The sequence below is a fragment of the Silurus meridionalis genome, chromosome 20 (assembly GCF_014805685.1).
Source record: "Silurus meridionalis isolate SWU-2019-XX chromosome 20, ASM1480568v1, whole genome shotgun sequence".
NCBI classification, from domain to species: Eukaryota; Metazoa; Chordata; class Actinopteri; order Siluriformes; family Siluridae; genus Silurus; species Silurus meridionalis.
The window spans coordinates 18408991-18436070 of NC_060903.1; the positions used below are offsets into that span (position 1 = coordinate 18408991).

At 40.9% G+C, this 27080-nt stretch overlaps 1 protein-coding gene across 2 annotated transcripts in view; it reads right to left on the reverse strand.

The window, feature by feature from the left end:
- Positions 1-412: 412 nt before the first annotated feature.
- Positions 413-27080, reverse strand: part of LOC124403078 (cadherin-18-like) — a 50886-nt gene continuing 24218 nt past the window's right edge. Inside the window, exons 3-12 of one of the 2 annotated variants that reach the window (XM_046876657.1) lie at positions 25846-26140; positions 22653-22772; positions 13628-13795; positions 13327-13514; positions 12752-13005; positions 11388-11524; positions 8773-8894; positions 6212-6326; positions 1768-2019; positions 413-1164 (exon numbers count right to left, since the gene is read on the reverse strand). In XM_046876657.1, the coding sequence (XP_046732613.1) occupies positions 644-1164; positions 1768-2019; positions 6212-6326; positions 8773-8894; positions 11388-11524; positions 12752-13005; positions 13327-13514; positions 13628-13795; positions 22653-22772; positions 25846-26140 (2172 nt within the window). In that variant the 3' untranslated portion in view covers positions 413-643. Of the gene's footprint in view, positions 1165-1767; positions 2020-6211; positions 6327-8772; positions 8895-11387; positions 11525-12751; positions 13006-13326; positions 13515-13627; positions 13796-13979; positions 14063-22652; positions 22773-25845; positions 26141-27080 lie in introns of those variants that run through there. The other variant, XM_046876658.1, reaches the window with a different exon arrangement.

The window sequence follows — 27080 nt, forward strand, 5'->3', positions numbered from 1 at the left end:
ATTTGAGGTGGGTTACTTTTCCATGGACCACGCTGTATATTAAGAAACTTTTTGGATTATTGTTCAGACCTCTCTCGCCCGGCCCTGTGCGTACTGTCCGCTAATCACCTGACCGTTTTCAGTTTTGCTAACTGCACTGAGAACTTAGATAAGACCTGCTTTACCTGCACTTCCATCCACCTGGCTTCCTGTTTTGTGACACATAAGATACAAATCTTTGTATATATTGTCTATATTTGCCTAGATTGTAGTGTATTATTATATTTCTCTCCAAAACGCTAAGCCTGAGCTACATGAAGTGCTGAAACAGCAGGTTTGATTTCAGGAGCACATACCTGAGGAACCCCAGAGGAGCAGGATAAACCAGTGCACTGCAACCTCGTGCTGGAAAAGAACTAACCTACAAACATCGTTTGATTTATTTATCCACAATCATGGACTTTATTAAGCAATATAAAATATACACCAGGGAAAATAGTTTCCTTTGTTGGTCCTTGTGTTTACATTTTCTCCCAAAAAAAAAATAGTCAAAATAATCCCAGGAAAAAAAAAGAAAGAAGTAAAAACAGAACAGCGTTTCTTTCAGGAGCGTCCGAAACACCGATGAGAAAAAAAAAAAAGACACATTGGGGTTTTTGGGACACTAAAGCGTGTGCTGGTTGCTTCTCTCCTGGAACAGTGTTGCGAGAGAGTGAACGTCAGGCCACGAGGTGTCCAGGTCGAGTGCTTCGGCTTCATACGGGGGATCGGAAAGATCCAGAGAACTGATGGAGCCGGACGGAGATCCCTGGCCTTCATACGCATAAGTCTGCAGCGAGTCATACGGTGGGCCGCTCGTGTCCTGATCCGCCTCCTCGACCTTCAACTGGATCGCTTCCTGGATGTCCTGAATAGGCATGGACAAGGACGGACTCAGTGTCTCCGCTCCTCCGGACACGTACGGCTCGCACCGAACCTCCTCTTTTCTCCTCTTACGTTTTTTACGAGCCTCCGCCGCAGCCTCGGGGTTCCTCAGAGCCGCCATGTCGAAGGCCTCTGTGTCCTCTTCACCTCCACCTTCGTCGTCGTACGTCACCACGTTCTCCCTGACGTCCTCCTCGGAGATGATCAGTGTCTCTTTTTTACTCTTTTTGCTCCTCAGGGTGACGAACAACACCACGATGGCTAGGAGAGGGAAAAAGACTCTTAGCAACAAAGTGGTATTGTTATAACATGTCCAAACCTGAGGCTGATAACTAGCATTAAATGTTAGAAACTATTTAGTTTTAATCGTTTTAATGTAATTTATTCTCCCAAAGACTCAACAATGCTGATTTGGAGCAAAAACAGGATGCTAGCAACAGTAGATACTGTGATACCTACCAATAAATTGACTATGCTAACACTGTTGAAAATAAAAACTAGCCATCATTATGAAAGCGTGAGTGAATCATGCTAGTTTTGCTAGTATATATCGAGTTGCAGTCATTTTAGCATCAAGCAAATACCAAAGAAACCCAGTCCCAGTTCCTCCAATCATGTAAACAAATGCTAACTTTAAAATCATAATAATCAGTGGATATTCGTGTGTAATGTCTGTTAGCATTCTGTGAGCATTTGCTAATAAGTTATATAGATTTAAAAACAAAAAAACTGTGCCAATAATAAAATTGTTGAAACTGTTACAGATCTGTGTTCAGAGACGTCATGCTAATCACCAGCGTTAAAGGCATGAACATTCAGATGTAAATGTTACATAACGTTGTTTTTGCTAATATGCGGTGTTACCCAGCAGGATGAGGACGCAGAGCAGGATGGCGATGAGAGCCCCGGTGCTCAGGCCAGCGGAGGAGAAGAAGGCCTGAGGTCGGCAGGTCGGGGTTCGGAGGCCACGTTGGCACTGACACACACGCAGCGTGAGGGTGGTGGTACTGCTGAGAGCTGGTTCTCCTCCGTCCCACACCACCACGGCCAGCTGATGGAGCTCCTGATCGGCCCGAGTGAAGCCCCAGCGCCGGGCCACGATATTCGCACTGCTGTCTGTTAAAGCCGAGAGCCCAAATAATGAAATAGACAGAATATTGATTATTGAATTTACCACAAATTTTAAAGTGTTGAGACTTATTATTTCCCAGTTTAAGCCATGCCCACTACTTATCAAACTTTTACTAACTAGTGCAAGTGAAGTGAATGTAAACCTTGGAAAGCCACAAACTAATCAAATAAAATATCATGCCCCTGATTCTTCTCTCTTCCTGCGTATATTCTCATTCTTCTGTCCTCTGTTTACTGCTAATTCTCTCTCTTTCTTTCTTCACGTTTGGATTTCTCCTGTCTCTTTGTCCCAAGCCCCACAGCGTACGTGTGATCACGAGCATCTCCTCTGCAAAGCTGATTCTGGTCTCTAAGGAGAAGAAGCACAGCAGGTAATGGAGGGAGGGAAGGAGGGCACATCTCCACTTCAGGATGCCGTCTGTCTCCATCTGCATGCCAACTACTGTGTGCAAACAAACACAGCTGGGAAGCTCTCCTGCTCCTCCTCCTCTTCCACCTCGTATTTTACATTTTCACAGAAAAGAGTCTGAGCACCAGACACGATTCACATGAACTGCATCGAAGTGACAAGTATTCACACACAGCAACACCCTGAGACAGGCCACACCTCCTTCACCAAGACTGACAGGCCACACCTCCTTCACAAAGACTGACAGGCCGAGAGGCAATGCCTTCTTTACTAAGCCTGACAGCCACAAGGGCTACGCCGTCTTCACCAAACTGATGGGCATGAAAGACCACCGTCTTCACCAAAACAGGTACAGAGGCTCATCTTCACCATTTCTGTTAAACATAGAGGTCAAGCCTTCTTCACCAGAACCAACAGGCATAGAGGCCATGCCTTCTTTACTAAGACTGACAGACACAGAGTTGTAGATTTCCAGAATTAAAGCTGATAAAGGGGGAGTGGTCTCTGCAGACTTTCTCATTCCTATTCAGTGTTAAGCACATTTAAAGAGCCACCATTTTCTCCGACTCAGAAGTGTGATTAATTCTTCCGGAGGGAACTGCAGTCCAATTCGTTACGCAGCTCCTCATTTCTGAGCCTGTGGTCACATGACCCTTTTCAAGCCATTTGGATAAGCAGTAAAACATCTCCAACAACTCCAACTTCTCAAGCCCAGGTACTAACTGAATGTATTTCTGAGATAATGTGATAAACAACATTATCCATGAGGCACAATATGATTTTCAACTCAAGTTTCAAGAAAGTAGGGACGCTGTGCAAAATGTATTTGATGATTTTCAAATCCTTAAAACCCATATTTTATTTACAATAGAACACAGAAAACATATCAAATGTTTAAACTAATGAAATGTACCATTTTAAAGAAAAAATAAGGTCAGCTTAAATCTGATGGCTGCAATTTGATGTAAGTCACAAATGCAGGTAAAGTTTCTATCGCCCAGAGAAGAAGGCATGCGTGAACATGATCCAAAAAAAAACGCTATCTACTTTTTCACTTTTTTTCCATTTGCCTCAGAACATTTTAAAAGAGCTTTTACCCAGAGGGGATGAAGGCCTTTCTGGGTCATGTTCACACCTACATTCTTCTCTGATGAAACCCACTGCCTTTCTAAGATACACCATTTATACCCAATCATCTTACTACCCTGTTGTCAACTAACATCATCAGCTGCTAAATGTTTCTCCAACTGTTTCATTGTAATAACATTTACTTTTCAGACGTTTGTTGCAACGTCACAATATTTTTTAAACGTGTTGTAGCCATTAACTTAAAAATGACCATATTTTTTCCTCAAAATGGTTTTGGAATTGGGATTGCAAAAATAAGAGCAAGAAGCTCAGTTGTAGGTTGTAGTATAAATACGGCTTTATAATATAAGCTTTAGTGGTTCAGTGTTAGAAATGTATAGGCCACGCCTCCTTGAATTTACATATGCATAAGCCATGCCTTTTCACTATGACTGGCAACCACAGAAGCCATGCCTTCTTCATTCGCACTGACTGTTTAACCCCATTCCTCCTTCACTATGACATACAGGTGCAAAGGCCACGACTTCTGCACTCAAACGGACATACTGTATCTTCAGGACCCCCGTGATATTCTAAAATGTAAACTTTATTTAGTCTCAGCTGAAGAAGAAAAAAGGTGAAACAAACTGAAGTAAAGCTCTAAAATCTCTGACAGCAGCACAGCAGAGCTCTCGGAGTCTCTCAGCGTCTGTTTCTTATCTCCCCGATTGCTTCGTTAAACCCTCACAGGCTTCTTCAGGGCCTCCTCCATTGCTATTCCCTCGTTTCTCTCCAAATCTCTCAAAAAGGAGCAGCCTGCTTCCTGCACATGAATCATTTCAGTCTGACCGTCTCTCTCTCTCTCTCTCTCTCTCCCTTAAAAAACTAGCAGCATCACGAAGCTGGTTTCCAGGGCAACAACATCGCTAGCCTCTTGATATGAGGAGAGCGTGGTTTGATGAGGGAACGAGCAAAGATCTACGTGACACACAATGTTAAATATGTTTGTCTTGAGGCGCTTGTGCTTTACTCAGGGCAAACATGTGGGATTCGCCACTTACAAGGTGAATTTCATTAGTGAAATCAGAGCAGAAAGGCAGAGCAGAGATCTCATTTGATGAGGGGAGAGAATCAGACAATTCTTCACTAATACTCAGCTGCATGTCCTGATTTAATGTAATAAGTCACAAGTTGCTATAATGGTGGCACAGTGGGTGTTACTGCTCCGAACTCCTCCCAGGTCCTCGGTTTGAACCAAGGTCACAGAGTTGCACACATTCTTCCTGTGAACTTCTGGGTTTCCTCCAGGCTCTCTAATGTCTTTCTACTGTGCATGAACATTCCAGGAGCTAGTCTGGCCAAGCTAAAGTGTAAATGTGACTGTGTTGTTCAATGAGACAAAAGGGTGTTTTCTACAGAAGACATTTTTCTAATAAGAATATAAACACCAAAATTCTCTCGTCTCGGTCAGTGAAGGGTACTTTTTTTTTTGCAGATTCGGCTAAAATCCTCTCTCTGGGTATATGCAAAAAATCTATATAAACTGATGGTTTGATGCCAAAAGTGAATAAACTTGTCAAAACTTTTTCTAAAAGTGTAATACTAAGCAGTATAATATATATACACACACACACACACACACACACACACAGACACACACACACACACACACAGTCAACAAACTGCACGAAGTATCATCAGCACAATGTCTGTAAACAACCCTGCATTTCTACCAGAGGTACTGATGGCTCTCAACGATGAAAGGGTTCTTCTTGTTTTTAAAAGATCACAATCCTGATGAGTCATCTGGTTTGGAATCCTTGGAAGCATCATTGCTCTCTGATTGGGAGGAATGGCACACCGTCGATCAACTAGTCAACTGCAGATGTCTTGTTGGATCATGAATGCGCTGGTATCAAAAAACTTTGAGACTAGATTTGTTACACACCAGCAGATGGCAGCACAAGGCTGCACGCACAGTTACAGGGAGCACCGACCTTCATAAGTCAGTGTGTTAAAAGACTTTATTCTATGAACCAGTAGATGTGCAACTGGTACTGTTTTGACCACGTGTGCACCCTGTCACCTCACACCTCCTCACACCAGAGTTTCTCGCCGTAAACAACGTGATCTCACTTCCAGATTTGGCTTCTGCAGAGTTCGCCCTCTTCCCAGAGATGAAGATGCTGCTCAAAGGTCAACGTTTTGACATTGTTGCGGAGATCTGGCGCGAATCGCAGAAGGTGCTTGACACGCTTCGAGAAGAAGACTTTCAGGACACATTCCAGAAGTGGCAGGAATGCTGGGAGCGCTGTATTCCTGTGCAAGCAGACTATTTTGAAGGTGATAGTGTGTAAATAAACTTTTGTGAAAATAGTTTTTTTCTTTTTTGCAAACAGAGCTAGCCTCGAAACTTGCCTCGAGAAAGCATTTTCTGCCGAGTTTGTTACCATGATGTGATACCTCATGAGCAGCAGTTAGTTAAGTTAAGACAGAGCTAGCACGATTCAAGTGTCTAAGAAATAAAACATATTATCGATCATCTTCCCTGGTTTGTAACTGTTCAGTGTGGAGGAATAAACAAGCAACCAAATTGGGTAGAAAAATTAGACACTGCACATTTCCTCCTCTATGAGAACATGTAAGAATTTGAACCCCATCTGACAAACCATAGTGAGTTCTGATTTCTGACTTCTGTACCTTCGTTATCCTTGAGGGTGAAATTCGGATTAGATGGAAAGTCTTCCGGCAGAGCAAAGGAAAAGCGTCCGTTAGCAAAGTTGTCCCTGTCCATAGCCCTGATGGTCTGGATGACCTGCAAAGACAAAGAGAAGCAGAAAAGGACTGAAATAAACTACAATTATACTTCCATCCAATTGCCATGACTGAAACCCTGTCTTTCTCTTCTCTGTCTAATTCAGCAAACTCTTCACACTCCCCGAGCTTCCCTGAGCTTCCCTCTGCTCAGATTAAAGGGCGTTTGCCCCAGCATGGCATCGCACCAAGCAGATGCATGCGATGATGTTTTGTCAGCTTGTTAACCTAATTGGATTCCTCACACAGGTCATGCCTGAAACGGACCAATTATTGCAGTTCACCTGTGGGCGTGGGAAGGTCTTTGTCTGCCACGAGCTGGAAGGATGAGACGCGTTCACACCGACTCAATCACGCTCTGACTTTCGCTTTCCGCTTCTAATAAGGGCTCCAGGTTGTGGCTGCGTCTTTTCTAGCTTGTTACTCGCTCCTGTCACCGCTTCAAGAGACACAGATGTTCTTGTTTGGTTTTTCTTGTAGTCATGCTCGTCATGCTCGGAGTCTGAGCCAAAGAAAATTCTACCATGTTATAAATATAAAATGTGCTGGTGTTCACTGTGGACGGAAAACAGGGAAAGAAAAGTCTCTGCTTGTTTTCTAGCAAACAATATGAATGAACTTTCCACAGTTTGAGATGTTTTGTGTAAGTCTGTCATTTTCGGGTCGGTAAGCAAGCTCGCATATTTATGGTTTTGTTCGTGTTAGACTATTAAAGAAGCTCCTCTTAGGTTTTCAGGTCTTATACAGAAAGATCTACTGATTCACAGTGTACATGCATTTGCCTGAAACACAAAAGTAGAGGCAAGGAACAATGACCCATTACATGAATGAACGTACACACACGTGACAGGTGTGATCCTATTTGCACACCTGTGGCACTCTGTAAACTCCAGCTAGTCCAATTCAGCAGGAGGAGAATACGAGGTTGTTTCAAAAAGTTTGGAGATTAACGGTGTAACTGTTGCTGTTTTGACCCACGTGCATTCCCACGTCCGCGATTTTCATCACGGAGAGCAAGTTAAAACAAAGAGCAAACGTGAATTTCTGCGCGAAACTTGGCTACAGAGACGTTGGAGGATGACGAGATATCAGGAAGACCTTTTAATGAGCTCAACCCCCGGAAATGTAAAAAAACGTTCCCCAACTCGTGCATGATGATCGTCTGAGAAAAATCCACATGATCTCACTTCGGCATCCACACTACTCGCCAGACTCCTGTGGACTTCGCCCTCTTCTCGAAGATGAAGATTCAGCTCGCAGAAGGTGTTTCGAAAAGAAGACTTCCAAGACACATTCCAGAAGACCACTGGGGGTGCTGTTTTGGTGTGCAAGGGGACTATATTGAAAATGACTGTGTGGAAACGTAGATAAATAAAGTACTTTCTTGTAAACAGAGCGAATCTCAAAAGTTTTGATACCACTTCATATGTTACTAATGTCTTTAACACAGTGCTGTTGAATTCTAGGGTCTGATTGGTCAGAAGGTGTTGATTAGTTTTCTAGAACAGGAGCAGTTGAGGGTTAAGGGCAGCAGTAGCACTGGAATTTGAATTTACAACCTTCTGATCAGAAGTCCAACATTTTACCGACTGAGCTATATCCCTTTCCCCTGAGCTTCGTTGATCTATTTTAGGTTCTTTGTGTACAGCTGCTATAACACCAACGTCACTGCTATAGTTACAACAAACACTAAATGCAATAATAAATGGATAAAAAGTACAAAGTTGTAACTGTTGGCTGTAAGAGGAGGAAGTCACGGCACCACACAGCTGATTTTCCCCGTGACTGCATGACATCGAGTGATTTATTCTGTCCGTGTTAGAAAACGCAAGTAGTATGGCGGGTCAATAATAAAGTGTCCTCCATGCAGGACCTGTTCAGCTCATCTTTCCTGCTTAGTGATCATCATTCAGTGGGAAAAAGATAGTTTTGATAGTCAGGAACACAGCTGAGATTCCAATCTGAGCACCTCTGCTCAGATGCACATGGTCCAGAATGGCAAAGTGTGATGATTAGCATTTCCTGGGTCTCAGTGTGAGGTGCTATCTGCTCCTGAACCTCAGAGATGCTGAATTATTTATGGGTTCAATAGGCTTCGGAAGTGTGCAGAGCCACAGATAAATCCGAGCCTGATGGTGTCAGACACATAAAGGGACAGTGTGTGTGTGTGTGTGTGTGTGTGTGTGTGTGTGTGTGTTTATATGTTTGGAGAAGGAGAAACAGGATTAAAGACAGAAGAAGGGCTGAGGGTTTGGGGTTAAGATGAAGAAACAGCAAGCAGAAGAAAGTGAGAGAAAAGAGAGCGTGACAGGGACGAGTGGAGCGAGACAGGGTTTCCAGCCGTTCAGAGAATAGATGAGAGATGAAAGTGTGACAAGAAGAAATGGAGTGCTGGAGAGTCAAGGGAAAGAAAGGAAAGGAAGAGATTTAGGAAGTGAGAAACCGACCTGGCCTGCTTTGGTGCTCTCACACAGGATGATGTCACTGTCGCTCTGGATGTACGGCGTGTTGTCGTTTACGTCCAGGACTTGGACTGTGACGGGGACGGAGCTAACCAACGTGGGATTGTCTGCAACACACACACACACACTATAGAAGTACATTATCACTCAATTATTTATGAGATATATACATTTTTCAGAAAACTAATTCTCAAATCTGTTTTTTTTTTGGAAGATGTTAACAGCTGAAAAGCAGTTAGCTCATATTAGCTGGCTAATGCTAGCCTTGTACACACATCTATATATAACTATCCTGAAAAATCCTGTTAACTTAGTTTGTCTGGTGAATCTTAGCAGCTGGCTAATGTTTAGCAGTAGGGTCACATTAACTAGCTGACTCATGCTAGGTTTTGCGTTAGGTTAGCGATTTAAACCAGCAGTACATGTGAAGTAGTTTTCTTGTCAGATTAACTAGTGGTCTAACATTAGCAGGCAGCTTTTTTGAGCTTGCTAGTTAAGATTAGCATTCAGCACATGTTGGTAACTCTAAGCATTTGCATGGAGATGTACCAACCACACCCATGTCGTTTATTTCAACGTATAAAAATAAACCTTCAGCATGTAAACTAATGCCACCTGGATGGGGCTCCTATTCACTTCTATACACGTTTCACTAAACACGAATTTTAATGAGACCTGAAGCTGATCGTGTCCTAAAGCCTGCTCAGATGTCGAGATGATTATCATGAAAACTGTCAGGATGAAGATGATGAAGACGATATGCCTCACTGAGGTGTTTAAATGATGGGAGTTCCACTTAAAGCTCACGAGACCTGCAGTCTGTCAGTGTTTTCCTGCAGGATCTATATTTAAACTCTCTCTGGAGCTTTCTTTACCGAATCAGCCGAGCGAAAACAAACCGAGCCAAGAGGAGACACGGAAACGTAAAGCTCATGAATATTTCAGCGTAGCCGGTGAGATTATTTTCCTGACTTTTAGCCGTGAACTTTCTCTGCCTCACACGTTTGTCTCTACAGAGGATAAGTGATGGTGCTGAAACACTGCAAACTGCTGAAGAGCAGCGAAAAATGAAAAAAGAAAAAAATCGATATTTTTGCTCGATCACATGACTCTTCACAGTGATTGATCAGGCAATAGTATCTGTTCTATCAGGTGGAGAAAAAAAAAAAAAATGGAATCAAAAGACCAGGCTGATTGTTTAGATAAGAGCTGCTGAAAGAAAGAATGAAAAGAAATCAATCAACCCATCCACTTTCATCATGGCATCCCATTACCTATTGCAACAGCATCAATCCTATAATGCAACACTCCCCCCAGTCAGTAATTTACTACGGTCAATAACAGTTACGGCTTCCTTGTGCCTCCCGTCTCCTTCAGATAGATGCACCTGAAAACAGTAATAATATTTACTAATAAGTCTCTCCTAAGCTCCGCCTTCTTACATATTGTTGCTACGTTCGAGAGATTTTCAGGTCTATGATTTATAATAAAGCGGCTGAATTTGTGGGTGTGTCTTTGAGCCCATACACCAGGAGTTCCCAAACTACAGCCCACACATTTGGAACGGCCCTCTGAATAAAGCCAGAGACATATTTCAAAAATGTAATGTTAAATACATGCGAGACTGCGTGCTGCACAGAGAGAGCTGGATTTATATTAAAATCATAATGTATTAATTATATAATTATATTTATTAATGAATATATCCAGATTCATTTCCTGTAGCCTGTTTAATGTTTCAATACTTTTTTTTGGTTGTTTTTGTAATAAAGTTCACTACAATGTTACATGGAGTGTTATGTATATATATATATATATATATATATATATATATATATATATATATATATATATATATATATATATATATAAGAATGCTCAAAACAGGAAATGCACTTTGACCTGGGTGAGCTCAATATAAAAAAAAAAACTGTTCCCTCTGGTGGTGTGGAGGTGAAATAGCGGCTGGAACTGTTACACCAGTATCCATTTTAAAAAATCCGTTGATTAATCGGTTATCGTTAGGTACGATCCAACTTAGCTATCAGTATCTGTATAAACTCCACTATCTGTTGATCTCTGTTCATCTATTGCATAATTATTTGTTCAATTCATCCACCAACTATATGCATATGCATAAGTAAGTAAATGTGTTGCTTTCAATAGCAATTAATATAAAAAAATGTTGTTACGATAGTAATAATGCTCTTTCAATTGGCTTGAAAATTAATGTTCATTTGTCAGTACAGTGCTGAATAAATAATCTAATCAATCATTAAGAGGCAAATAAATAAATGTAAAATCATAATAAAACCTCTATAATAATTTTTGCTGTTACAGAACAACCCTCATTAAAGAAAGGAACAATTATGTGGTCCTCATAACCCTAACTCTAACCCTATATGGTCGTAATGCCACGCCCAGTGAACTTTGCTTTCATTTTACTCATACATGGTTACAGTCCCAAATATGGACTTCCCAATATGTAGCAGTCCTTTTTCTTTGCTCAGACACGCCCATAACAACCTCATATTCCCATATACACTCTTGAAGTCACGCCTTTTGCGGCCATTATGGAGACCGCTGGTGAAGTTACTTACCAACCTCTGCAGCACTGACAGTGATGTTGTGCCAGGCCACGCCCTCTCGATCCAGACTCGCTGTGGTTTTAATCAGGCCGCTGTTCTCATCGATACTGAAAAGCGTCTCTCCGTCTGCGCTCTCGTCAATGGAGTACCTGTGGATCAGAACTGCGTGTCAAAAGCACCTAATTTACCCGTGCGTTTCTGAGTAAACATGATGATATTTAATTAAACGATGGAGAACTCGCTGTGAGTGCGGAATATTTAAATATTTAAATCAGGCGTGCTGAATTAGCGAGGCGAGCTAATGCACTGAAACTGCATCGACGCTCGGGAAACCGTTCCCCAGTGATCTTCCAGTTGTTCCAGTTCCAGCACTCCGGTGGGAACAGAAATGCGGTGGAAATGAAGGCTACAATAAACACGCATTCTTTTACTGAGAAACTGCAGCACAAACCATAACTGTGAGGATTAGCCAGTTTGTGTTAATACATTATAATATGTTATAAGTCACAATAATTTAGTTGTGAACAGTGTTTTCTGTGAGATGTTCAACATTTAAAGGAACGGGTCTCCAGTGTCAGCAACTTTACACTTTGTGGATTTTTTAGTAGTGTGCTCTTGTTTTATTCTTTACAGTAAAATCATGGCGGAGGCCATAAAATGCTGCTATAAAAGTTACCCAACAACGTTCGCTTCATCACACTATGCTGTTTGATTATTAAAAAGTACACCAAGACAACTGGAACGTTGGAGAAAGACACGGGTGCCAATACTTATTGGAAAAAAAATACTACACTTCTTTATAAGGTTAATTCACTTAAACCCACATCTACTTTCCCAACATAGTTGTTTTAAAAAATGGCTATTCTTTGTTAGAATAGTTCTTACCTATTCATAGACACGCCCACATTCCCATATTAGGTCATAAAGTCAATCGTACTATTTTGACTATTTTGTATCTGGTCAATTGCTCTTTGGGGTCTGCAGCTTAAAGAAAAGATATTTGTTACATATAAAATAATTTTGTGCATGAAGGAGTTCATGTGTCATCCTCTATTACTTTTTCTGTTCTCTTTGTAATTCAGGTAAAACTCATTCCCTGTGAGATACTTCACAGAATCCGACCGCTCAGGCGTGACAGCGGCTTTTGATTCGCGCTCACAGGGGCTTTGCTAATTAGCTAGCAATTTGTGCAGTAGGGAAAATGCAGCGCGGTTGTTGCACGCTCGGATCGCTCGCTGCGTTAAAAGTGAGCCGAAACAAAGATGAAATGACAATCAAACAAAATCACAACATCACCTGCCACCAGCTCACGCATATTCTGTAGACATGGATGTCACACTTCACAGCAGATTGTTTGTTTTAATTGTTTTAAAAACCTGATTTTCCCCCTGGCGTTGTCGGGGTCTTGAGCAGTCACGATGCCGACGTCCGTCTCGGCCGGAGCGTTCTCGTAGACGTCCATGATGTAATAATCCATTGGGAAGATCGGAGCTTCGTCTACATCCCCAACGATGATCTTCAGCATGGTGGTGTCTTTGAAGGGTCCGAGGTGCAAGAAACGAGGGTCCAAGTGTATATTCGCTCCCTCGATGCTTAACGTGTAGACTTTTTTCTTCTCGTAATCCAGAGGCTGAACAGAGAAACAGCAGACATTTAGACATTTCCATATATGGCCTTAAAGACACACTGTATGTGTTGTGACACCTGGATACAGATGTTATTGTTTACAGATGCTGAGCTATAATTGGTCAATAGCATTTTGGGGGTTATTTCTGATCATTTGTTTTTTTCATACTATAAAAGTATTTTAAACCTGACCCTGACTGCTACAAAGTGCTGACACTGGAGACTCCTTCAGTGTTCATGTCAACGAGTCCATGCATGCTTTCTTGTTCCTGTGAATAAACCATTACTACATAAACGCTAATGTTTTAGAACATGAGCATCACACCTGTTTCAGCGAGATGACCCCTTCTCTCTCATCACTGTCAGTAAAGATGGAAAACATGGCTGCCCCTTCCTCATTGGTGATCTTATACTCAATTTCTGCATTAATTCCTAGGTCTTCGTCATTGGCTTTGATTTTTCCCACAGCTTTCCCAACCTGAGCAGACTCTGGAACATACAGCTGGTAGTTTTCTGGAGGAGATACAAATAAATCATATGAAGTAAACACTGATGCTTGAACGCTAACTGCACTGACGAGACATGATTAAAACAGACTGGTTCGGAAAGAGTGATGCATCACACACTTTGAGGAAACCTGGGTGGATTGTCGTTGACGTCAGTGAGCGTGATGTTGACGGTGGTGGACCCTGAAAGACCCCCCACGGAGCCGGCCATGTCTTTGGCTTGGATGATGATGGAGTACATTTCTCTGGTTTCTCGATCCATGTTTGCCAGTGATGTCCTAATGACACCTGCAACCAAAAGATTAAAATATTGACCAGCAATAATTGTTGGATAGAATCATGCCTGTATGGATTCTGACAACAAACACATACAATATATATATAGTTAGGATTAGTCTAAGAAATGTATAGCAGGTGAGGATTAGTTGAATTTGGTTAATGCATCTGTGGAAACAAACAGGGTTGATTATACATGTGCATCCTATCTGTGTGTCCTGGTTTGTAGAAACTTTCAGTAAGAATAACTTCCAGTTCCAGTGGGAGTAGTTGGGATTAATCAACCTTTCAGTTTGAGCAGTCAGAGGTTTTGTAGGGCTAGTTGGCATTTGTCAAACATTTAGTGGGAGTGGTCGGGATTAGTCTTAACCTCCAGTGGAAGTGGTCCAGATTAGTCTTAACCTCCAGTGGGAGTGGTTGGGATTAGTCACACTTCTATTAAGAGTGATTGGGATTGGTCCAACATATAGTGGGAGGAGTCGGGATTAGTCTAAATTCTATGAGGTTTGGTCAGAATTAGTCAAACCTCCAGTTCAGGTTTAGTCTAAATTCCCATAGTGAGATTGGTCAGGATTAGTCAAATTTATAGTATGAGTGGTCGAGATGAGTCAAACTTCCAGTAGGAGTGGACAGATGTTTTGTTGGAATATTTGTCATTGTTCAAACCTTCTGTGAGTATGTGTAGGATTGGTCCAACTTCCAATGGACTACTCAGGATGAATCACATTTTTTGTGGGATTTTTCAGCACTGCTGGAAGTTAATTCCTGGGTTAAAGTTTGTGGATCATTCACATGATAATTTATTCCATAATGGTACATTTATATATTATAATACTGGCCCCATATGACATTCATTAGTGTTCTGAATGAGAAATTTCACTGTGAGCTTCAGGGACAGCTCTTCACTCAAATCCATGTTCTGCATGAATTGTAAATTCGCTGCTAATTAGCAGTTTTGGGGCAGCTCTAATACAGAACCTTTAACCATCACTGCTATTTTTTGGAGATGTGGGGTCTCTAAAGGACTGTGTTAAAAAAAAGAAGAGAAAAACGCACAGCGTCACACGGCATCGCTGGAGTGTTAATTTCTATTAGCAGGGAACAAAAGATTAATTGGACTGTGACATTCAAGTCAGAGCTTTACTTCTAATTAGGTAACAGCACATGAGCTGAAACCTGGCAAAAAGTTTGTTACCCCTGAGTGCTTTCAAGATTCTGAAACACACACACACACACACACACACACACACACACACACACACACACACACACACACACTCTGTCATACCCAATTATTGACTAACACACAGGCTAACAATTTCTCCAGGCTTCGTACACACCAAACGCATGCTTCCCAGACAAAACAGAGGATAGCTGGAGAGAAAAACAGTTTGAGTTAGCATGCTACATCTGAACATGCCCCAAGGAATCCACACTTCTGCAGACCACCGTGAAAACACTGCCGGAAATTAGACACAAACCTCAGTCAGACTCACTGCTGCGAGCAAAGCATACCTGTAAAACGTGTCATTTTTCGTTTTTGGCATGGCGTGAACTAATTATAAGCACCAGGGCTTGTTATATACCTCAGGATCTCAGGTTGCTCATTAGAAGCTGACGTTGAGAAAAATGCCAATGTGAAGCCTTTGATATGTAGATACCGTGTGACCTACAGAAGTGCATAATTAGACCTATTTCATGTCACAGCTTTTTAATGTAATGTGTTTTTCAAATGAAGTGACAAAAAAAAAAGGTTCATGCATTTGTAAGAGAAGGATTTTTTCTACGAGACTTTGTTCATCTCTGAAGATGTCCTTAAGGCCTACGAGTCCAGTAAGAAACATTTTATAAGGCTAAATGTTCACGACACTGCTATCGTTATGGGAGTGAAAAATGTCGAGTTTATATTTGAGCAGCGGCCATTTTTTAACCATGAGGAATATGTTTCCCTCGAGTTGGACATAAAACACATGGATCATCACCTGCTTCAGTACACAGCATTAATCCAGATCAAATATATTCCATATTTATAGCAGAAAACAGAAAATCCTAATGTTAGGCAGGTGATGTAGAGACGATGAAGACATGAGCGAGTTTTACAGCAACCTTTAAAAATCTCATTTATCTGTAAAGTTCAATTTGTAACCTGCTCAGAATTTAATGCAGTATGCAGTAAACACTGGTTCTGTTGTTAATATTGCTGTTAGTTGTAAAATTAAAAAAAATGCAACATTATACTTATCTAATTTAATTAATCTAATTGCCATCTAATTTACATACTGATACACATCACACTGTTTACTTTCACCTGTACAATGGTATATTAACTTCTGTACCATAACCATAGAGTTATTACTGTTTATATATTACATTTTCTTCCGTTCTGTACGTGTAAAGTTGAACAGAACATAATCTATCCCTAACCTTAACCTAATCCTAATCTAATCTAACCTTAACCTAACTCTAACCTAATCCTAACCTAACTTTAAAATAATCCTAACCTAACCCTAACATAATCCTAATCTAACCTTAACCTAACCTAATCTAACCATAACCTAACTCTAACCTAATCCTGACCTAACCATAACCTAATCTAACTTTAACCTAATTTAACCCTATGCTAACCCTAATGTAATCCTGACATAACCTAACCTAATCCTTACCTAATTTTACCCTATCACAATCACAATCCGCTATTCACACCTGAACCTCCAGCCAATCACAATCCACTATTTACACCTGAACCAATTAGTGTAGTTCACTAAATGAACAATCTTACAAGAGCATATTATTTTTTTATTATTATTTTGTCTACAAACGGCATGAAATTCAGAAATAGGAAATACTGCCACTGCTTCTTGGGCTTTCATATGTAGCTATAAAGAAATATTAAAAAGTTGATTACACATAAAGCAGAACATTTTCACAAACACTGCTAGAGAAAAATTCTTAAGTTGCAACCAACAAACTAAAAACATGAACAGAACTATTAGCATAATTTACAGCTGTATTAGCCGAGATAGCTTAGCTTAGCGTGGAGGCATGGTCTTTAAAAAAACTCTCAAACTAAAAGAAATTCTAAGCTTTAAGACAGAAGCAGAAACGTAGCTTAAAGTTTCATCGCACAGCAACCAGACGGCACTCAGTCTGAGTGAAGTCTTGTAGCTAAAACTGATTAGCATGACTAGGCAGCCAGAACGCCCGGCAGTCTCGCTGATCAATAGCTTCAGGAAAGTTTCTGGCTCCAGTTTTAACTCTTGAAGAAAGAAGACACACACACACACATTCCAGTTCTGTAATATCGTCTAGTGTCTAAGTAGCGACTTGCTAAAAGATAAGTGGGGAAAATCAGATTACGACAAATAGCTACTTCATACGAAGCCGTAAAACATGTCCAATTTCGACGAGCGCTCACCTCCTGCATCGCTTTCATATATCACACTGCCCGAGTTTCACGGCCAAGGTGAGCCAGATTTCCTTTTTCATTATTTTACAGTTGACTATATAACCTTGAACGATACGAACCCTGGCGTCGTGAAGGCCTCACGTTTAAAACGCAGCCGTAACATCAAGAAGAAGTGAGTCATAAATTCTGATGAGGCGTTTCTGAGAAAAGTGCTCAGAGACGAATCTGTTCTCTAAGCATAAATACAGTTCAATGAGTGTGTAATGCGCACACACACACACACACACACACACACACACACACACACACAGAGACTAGCATGAAGTGTGAACGATGTCTAAAACGAGGTGTTAATTGAGAATCTTAACACAAATATTATTGGAATGTTATCAATTAGTGCCATTATTATTATATAAATACACTTTATAGGCAAAAAACTGACCATAAGATTGTTATATGCTTCTTTTAGAAAATTCCACGTTTAGTCTCTATTTTCCTATTATAACTAGTGTGTTAGTAAAGACAGGTAGTGATGTAGGTGAGAAGGTGAGGGGGTCTGGGGTGCAGTCAGCCTTCACATTCATCCCAAAAGTGTTCAGCATGTTGGAGCGCAGACCATGGAAAAGCAGATCTTAATGGAGCTGGGTCTCCTAGTTCAAGTGAAGTCAGGTGGCTGAATACTTTTGGCCACACACACACACACACACACACACACAGACACACACACACACACACACACATATATGTATGAATTCATAATAGTTTCATTCATTTACATTATTTTAAAATTATAGTAATAATTAAGTCTAAATTAAAAAACTCTTTTTGAGCTCACCAGGTCACTCAAACATTCAAAAAAGTGGTTTGTTTGATTTACTTTTTCATGATTTAATTTGTAATTGTTTTTTAAACATTTTAAATGGAGGCGAAATAAAAAGTGAATCAAAACGTTATAAAATATATAAATGTTGATCAGAGTTGCAGTGATTCTCCGCTATGAGAAATTTAAATAAGTATATACACACATTTTGATAAATACTTTTTGTTTATAAAATTGAAAACCTCAGAAGAGCGAAGCAGCTCACGTGTGCTGCACGTGTCTGTGGTGAAAAAAGCAGCTGCCGCAGATGTTCCTGCAGAAGCGTCGATCTCGAACGAAAATTAGAGTGCAGCTTTTTGACTCGAATGATTTCTAACGCACGCCAAAGCGAATAAATGTGTTCTGGGTTCATTCCCAGAGAGAACGTCACACACACTTCACCTCACACATCGTCTGCAGATCGCACCTGCCAGCTCGTGGCCTCTCAGCTGGACACCGAGCCACTGAGGAGCCAAACCTTCACGTTAAACAGGCCCTCGGTGTGTTGTGGCTACAGGCACCAAACGACGAGAGGAAACGAGGTCGGACAGCGAAGGCGGAACGGCAAGGGAACTTCTCTCACAGCTCCTGAAAAGCTCTCCATGTGTGACGCTGTCGAGGCGAGTTAGCTAATAACACTGGGGGAATAAGTGGGGGGTAAGGAGGCAGAGCTGGGGGGAGAAGGTGCCTCTTCTCGGTTCATACACAAATAAAAATGATCCTTCGTTAGTTTGAGTTCTGACGAGCGACGATCATTTCTTATGATGTTTTCCTGAAATAGCAAATTCATATTTTTTTCTTATTTACATTAAAAAGATCCTGAAAAGTTTCTAATAACCTGGAATTAGATGTTTATTCGTCTTTGAAGTGACAGAATGTTTCTCTTTTAGCATCCTGTAAAGTATTCGGACACCCAACTTTTCAAATCATATGTGGTTCTTCTGCAAACAGTCAGCGCAACTTTGGAGACACACATCTGTATAATAATAATAATAATAATAATAATAATAATAATAATAAAATATATATATACTGTATATATATATATATATAAAACATACATTTAAAACACATGCAATTAAAAAACTAAAAATGTTAATAAGCACAGTGTAGCATGAAGCTCAGGATCCCATACAGTAGGTGCCAAAAGCTTACAAAGAAAAAACTAAGGACAATGAGGACATCGATCTAAGAGTTTGGGTATATGTTTAAACGTAGGTCAGATAAATGTTTAGAGGTCGTAAGCTGTTTTCTGTAGACACATGATGCGAAATAATAAAACAATAAATTTTCTCGTCCTTTTTTTCCTCAAACCATGTGATGTTTAAGGTTTCTTATTAAAACCAGATGTTTTCTCCAAGCAGCAAAAAGATTTTTAAATAAAATATGGAGTAATCACTGAACATGATAAAAACGTGAGCCCGAGTCGTGTTTTCATGCGTCTGTTTAACACCATGGAGTGAAAGGAGAATCCTGAGCACTCGATCAGCTTTCGTTCACTCTTTTCTTTTTTTATCATTCGTATTTTATTTCCTGAACCTGATTCATGGCATTAAACCTGAGCACAAAAACGCACGTTTACACGTGTGACCCTGTGAACCCTCGAACCGCCTGCTGAGCGTCGCGTCAAACCCTGCAAATACGACACGTCGACCTCCATCCTGCACATCCTGACCTCCACCTGTCCTCAGACATAAACACAGATACGAGGAGCTCTGAAGCTACGAGGGAAAACAACAGCGGTGGTGAAAAATATATTTAATGCTTCTAGGAAGAAAATCTGCTCTCAAACTAAGAGGAAGAATTTTACTATTTACTATTTTTACTATAAACTTTTATTTAAATGCACCGCAAAACATTCCATACGCTGAATAAATAAATAAATAAATAAATTAATAATAATAAAATAATAATAATAATTAATTAATTAATTAATTTAAAAAGTGATTTCCAAGCATAGAAATTGGAAATACAAATTTAATGTAAAATAATAATATTAATGATCATTATTATTATAAAATAAAATAAATAAGTAAAATAAACCTCACAGATATTTTACACAAAAAACTAAAAACTAAAAAAAACCCTGAGAGCTATTCTGAAGGTTTTAAGAGCAGATGTTAAAATTCAGCCTGTTTAATCTCAATGAGAGAGAAATCTAGTTTTGGTGTATGCAAGAAGAAAAAGCTTGATCACCCATAGAACTACTAAGACACCAGAATAAGAGAAGAGGAGATCACACCTTAGAGTGTTGACAGGTAAACATTGTGACCAGTAATGAGGAGTCAGACCATGAAGCAGAAACCACAAACCATCAGCAGAAGAATTTTCAAATCAATCCAGAATTTAACAGTGAGCAAAAGTAGGAGACCCAAACCTGTTCCAGCACAAAGCCAGCTCCATGAAGATCTGCTTTACATGGTAACGTTGGAGTGGAAAGTCTCCTTCTACTATAAACCCTACTGAACACCTTTGGGATGAATGTGACCACTGACTGCACCCCAGGAACCTCCTCACCTCACCTCCATCAGTACCTGACTTCACTACCTGGCTGCACGAATCTCCACAAATCTTAGTGGAACTTCTTCCCAGAAGAGTGGAGGTTACTATAAGGGCTCAATGGAGACTTAATGTGGAATGAAAAGCTCAAAGAAGCTGAAAAAGAAGCTCATAGCAATCTTATGCTCAGATGTCCACAACCTTTTGGCTATAAATTGTAATTATTACTTTCACCTTTTTCTAACTTTTTTTTGTGGCTGAATGAGCACAGATCTCCACAAGCACACTTCAACATCTAGTGGAACATCTTCCTATCTATTGATCCAGCAAGTGTTTAGCAGATCAATAGTTTGTAATACGAATCATAGAAATGTCATGTGATACTTTTTCAGACCTGTAAGAATAAGGTTTTGTCCTCATTCGTCCAAAACACAGTCTTTTAAAAAAATATCAATACTATTATAAAATAATATTTTATAAAAAAAATATATATATTATATAATATAAAATAAAATAAAATTTAATATAATATAATATTTTATAAAAAAAATTATATATAATATAATATAATATAATATAATATAATATAATATAAGAAAAGTTCTTCTGTCCTGTTTTATTCTTTGATGTGTTTTATTTGAACTTGCATTAAAACACGTAGTTACACAGTAGGTGAATAAATTCCCTTTGACGTAACACACACATAACCTTCACACTCGACGCGGACCTTCTTCCACTGCAGGCTTCGAGCGGTCACGCTTTTTCTTCTTGGTGGCTTTGAGCGGAGAGCGATATCATTCTCTCTGAGATATCTCAGGAATTTTATATAACACACCTTTATGGCCAGGTTCAAGTCCAGTTCAACATATAATCACTGCTCGGTCTGTTTCTCGCTCATGCAACACCATCCATCTCTTTTTCTCTCTGTGTTTTACACACACACACACACACACACACACACACACACACACACACACATGCAATCCATCCACTTTATGCACTCGAAGGCCTATACAGACGTTTACCGGGATGCTTTGCCCACAAAGACAAGGCAACAAAAGACGCATTGTGGTAAAGGGAGGGAAGGAGGGAAGGAGGGAAAGAGGGAAGGAGGGAGCACTCCGCGGCTTGTCTAATTTCTGTGGAAGCGCAGAACAGGCTGACTGAAAGGCCCTCCACAATAAGAGAGGACGTCAATTACAGTCTGCAGAGGCCGGCACAATAACCTGCACAATAAGAAGGTTGTTTAATGGGCTCCCTGATGCTCTGCTCTTAAGGGGTCTGCTGCAGTGGACTGACTCACACCTCTCTCTCTCTCTCTCTCTCTCTCTCTCTCTCTCTCTCTCTCTCTCTCTCTCTCTCACTCACTCGCTCACTGATTACTTGCCAACACAACCTGATTTTTATGAGAAATGCCGTCGTGTATCGTCTTAGCGAACGAGTCCAACAGTCGACTCTTCACCATGTTAGGAAGCAGGAAGTGAACACGAGGGACATCGAAAAAACAACACAGGAGATTAACAGAACAGAAGTAAACCTGGATGAGCAAAGAACAAGTGCAGTGAGATTTAATGTGAGACTTTAATGCATAATCTGATTCAGGTGCAGAGATCATGTGATAGGACAGGTGAGGGTGCAGTGGCTGATGGGAAACGTATTCTAGAGCCATAATCCCGGCAGGTACACAATTTAGAGGAGAATAATGAAAAATATTTTCTCTGTCTGTCTGTCTGTCTGTCTGTCTGTCTGTCTGTCTGTCTGTCTGTCTATCTGTCTGTCTGTCTATTTGACACACTTTTTGATTTCTCCTCATTCTGATGAGCTCTTGATTTCGTGTCACATAAATATAAAATGTTTATTGTTTAAATGCCCACACACACACACACACACACACACACACACACACACACACACACACACACACACACACATTTCCATTCAGATGAAAACAGTAGAAAAGTCGACACCTGGCTCCTGTAGAAGTCAGTATAATGGGGGAGAGAGTGATGAGTGTGTGTAAATAGCAGCATTGGGAGCAGAAGAAGAAGAAGAAGAAGAAGAAGAAGAAGAGGAAGATAAAGAAGCCATGCTCTGTTTCTGCTCACCGGTTTTGGGGTCAATGCTGAAATATGACTGGCCCTGCAGGATGCTGTAGACGATCCTGGCACTGTTGCCGTACGTGGGGTCGTCGGCGTCCGTGGCAGTGATCTGGATAACCGACGTTCCTGTATGGAAGCAGAAAGAGCACAAAGACGTTTTAGTGGGTTTAATTCATGCAAATCGCAGAGGACCTGCTCCGATAGGAATCACCTCTCTAGGTCTAATCATGAACCTGCCCCAGATTCCAGTACCATGATTAAGACGCCTCTCCTTCAGCGTTTAGTCTCCAGATTGTTTTGACTCTCTTTGCCTTATATGGAGTTTTGTGGGTGTGGCTTAATGTTAAAGGTTTGAATTATATTTATCAAACGTTATATCATGTAATTAGGTGGAGAGAAAGACAAAGGACTGGAATATATGGAATAACAAACGTGAGAGGATGTGTGTGGTCCAGGGTGACGCTTATTAACCCTAAACGTCTGTCTGTCTGTCTGTCTGTCTGTCTGTCTGTCTATCTATCTATCTATCTATCTATCTATCTATCTATCTATCTATCTATCTATCTATCTATCTATCTATCTATCTATCTATCTATCTATCTATCTATCTATCTATCTATCTATCTTAACTTCTATCTTATATCCTCCAAAACCCTTTTCTCCTACAGTGTGGTTTTTTTGAAAGAGGCTCTGCGCCACTCTCACGTTCAATAAACCAAATGTTGACACAGAAGAGACAAATTTTTCTGGCAGTTGGAGAGTTTTAGAGCTGGTGACCGGGTGATTATAAGTTTAAACCCAGACCTCCCAAAGCGCTGCTGTAGGATCGAGTGAAGCCTTTAACCCTCAGCTTAACCGCTCAAGGAGCGCTGTACCGCAGCCGAGTCTGCACTCTGAACTCCACTTCCTTCCAGGAGGAAAAACAGACCATTTCCTCTCGGGGATTACTCCAGCGTATAAAAACATGCAGGCCTTTTTATTTAGTCGACTGCTCGTGCTCCTGCTGAGTCGTTCGGCCGGGGAGAGTTCCATCAACACAAACAAATCATTTCATCCATCAGCGTCGTGCGTTGCAGCGGGAGAACTCCATCTGTAGCACTTCTGTATTTCCTTTCATAATTTATTCATTTATTTTTCCTGTGTGTGTGTGTGTGTGTGTGTGTGTGTGTGTGTGTGTGTGTGTGTGTGAGGTAAATCGAGTTGTGAAGTAGGCAGTTCAATCGGAGTCCTCTGATGTGTGTGTGTGTGTGTGTGTGTGTGTGTGTGTGTGTGTGTGTGTGTGTGTGTGTGTGTGCACCGGGTTGGTGGTGAGGAATTGATCACTTCTAGCCTGAGCTCGGCTCATCGATTGCAAGAGGGAGGAAAAGGTCTGTGCACAATTAGCGCTTTCCTAACACATTCCCGCAGAGTTATTTATCAGCCGGGCTGGACAGCGCCTGCCGAGGCGAAAAGCAGGTAAGTGTTGTGTTTTGCTCAGCTTTTACACAGCAGCCGATTTCCAGAAGCCGGGAAACGGTCCAAGGAATCACGCTCCAGTATCATGGAGTCAGCACAAATGTTACTAAAAGTTTTTTTAGCATGTGAAATGTGGTGTATACGGGGCCGATCCTGCGCCGCGATGCTGAAACAACAGTTTTTGCTCCTCTGGCTGAAGCTGTTTAAAATGCCGGATGCTCTCTGGAGGTTCTCTGTAACCACGCCAAGATCTCATAAATTGTAGCTGCAAACAAGCGAGACATCGTGGAAGACCCGGGATGCTGCAGCGCTCCATCACAAACTGATGACCAAGCTAATAAAGCCATGAGCAGCTCACACACCACACACCACCCTGATTCCAGATATGGATTTTATTTTGTGAATAAAGGACTGTGATTGGCTGGAAGGAGTTCAGGTGTGAATAGTGGATTGTGATTGGCTGGAAGGAGTTCAGGTGTGAATAGTGGATTGTGATTGGCTGGAAGGAGTTCAGGTGTGAATAGTGGATTGTGATTGGCTGGAAGGAGTTCAGGTGTGAATAGTGGATTGTGATTGGCTGGAAGGAGTTCAGGTGTGAATAGTGGATTGCGATTGGCTGGAAGGAGTTCAGGTGTGAATAGTGGATTGTGATTGGCTGGAAGGAGTTCAGGTGTGAATAGTGGATTGTGATTGGCTGGAAGGAGTTCAGGTGTGAATAGTGGATTGTGATTGGCTGGAAGGAGTTCAGGTGTGTATAGTGGATTGTGATTGGCTGGAAGGAGTTCAGCTGTGAATAGTGGATTGTGATTGGCTGGAAGGAGTTCAGGTGTGAGTTCAGAGTGTTGGTTGTTTGCATTCGTCAGTTGAATCTAAATGAAAGTGCTGTTTATAAACAACTGTAACCATAGAAACATCCAGTAAACAGAGTAAAACAGTGACTGTACACATTTCCTAATGACCTCACTGAGCTCCATGGAGGAGTTTTGCATGTGGTGGAACTTCTATGGTGAATACGGGGATTTTTAGAAGCGGCTCGAGGCACAGGATTAATTTGGAGATGAGTGGAGAAGAAAACGTTCAAACGAGGAACAGAAGAAAAAAACAGCACCAGGTTTTAACTCCAACAGCTTCATTATTAGTAGAAACATGATTATTTATTAAATGTGATCTTCTGGCACGTCTTTATATCTGGGTGTGATTTCAGCAGAATTGTAGATGTAACAAGTCGTATATAAACTTCCAGTTGCACCTCACAGCTCTTAAGCTGATTGACTTTTCTGCCTCTAACAGTGAAATGTACAGTTTCAACACATTTTCCTGGAAATTTCGTGTGTACTCCAGAATAAATCATCTTTTGAAAACAGCTTCTGGGGTTTTTTTCTGAGTATGAAGCAACGCCTCTGTTTTTTTAGACCTCACTAGTGTTTAATTTTTCATTTCTTCTCCTCCCTTTCAACCACACACACACACACACACACACACACACACACACACACACACACACACACACACACACAATACCCATCTCTTTAGGTTTTTCTGCCTGTATTTTCCCCCCTAAGGCTTTCTCTAGTTCCCTTACACACACACACACACACACACACACACACACTGATTTTTCTTCTTGTTTCACTGGTTCTCACTGTCTTATTATCTCACATCTCCCTGTAGAATATCATTAACACACTCACATTTTACACACACACACACACACACACACACACACACACACACACACACTCACCAATGTCGGCCATCTCAGGGACGGAGGCAGCGAAAGGGCCGTTGGGAAAGGTAGGAGCATTGTCGTTCACATCCTGAACCTTGATGATGAACTCGGACTCAGGTTCCACGGTGTGATGTGTGACGCTGTGGATGGCACGAGCGTGGAGGACGTAGTGGTTCTTCTTCTCACGGTCCAAGCTCTTGGTGGCATGAATATCTCCTGTGGACTCATTAATACTGAAGATGGTACCGGCGCCTTCTCCGGAGAGTAGATACCGGATCGAGCCGTCACCTTTATCTGAGTTGGAGTGCAGCTGGAGAAGGACGAGAAGAAAAAAATAAGTCTGTAACAAGTTGCATCATCATCATACAGCATACAGCTTAAACGTAAAGTGAAGGAGAAAACGCTTCCGGATTTGCAGTAAAAAACTGCACTACTGTCAGAGTTAAAAACAATCAGCTCCTCCGAACCAATCAGAATATAAATCAGATATAAAAAGTTCTGTATATTGTTTATTTTATCTTCTCAGCCCTGGTCTAAAATGTAAATAAAAAAGAATGCAATGATTCACAAATCTCACAAACAAATATTTTATTTTACAAAGAAAACATATCAGTTGTGTAAATAAGGAAAATTTACCATTTTAAATGAAAAAATAGGTCATTTGAATTTGATGGCGACGACACGTGTCAAAAAAGTAACGGATCAACAAATGTCTGGAAAAGTGTGTGTTAAAATGAAAACAATTGAAGAAACATTTTGCGACTAATGAGGTTAATTGACAGCAGGTCAGTAAGACGATTGAGTATAAAAAGAGATGCAGAGTCTCTCAGAAGTAAAGATGGGCGGAGCTTCACCAATCACAAACAAATTGTGGAATAATGTTTCTTAACTTCAAATTGCAAAACAGTTGAATATCAAATCATCTACAGAACAAAATATCATCAAAAGTTCCAAAGAATCTGGTGAAATCTTTGTGCACAAGAAACACGGGGGAAAATCAATATCGGATCTTTGGGCCCTCAGGAGGCACAGCATTTAAAACACAATAAGACATGAATAATGTTTCTGTAAAGAAATTCACTGCTTTTGGAAAACTGGAAAACTGGAAAACTGCTCGGTGGCCAGACAAATCTAAATTTTAATTTCTTTTTGGACACCACGTCCTCCGGACTAAAGAGGAGTGGGACCATCTGGCTTTTTATCAGCGCTCAGTTCAGAAAGCCACATCTCTGCTGGTATGGTGTTGCATT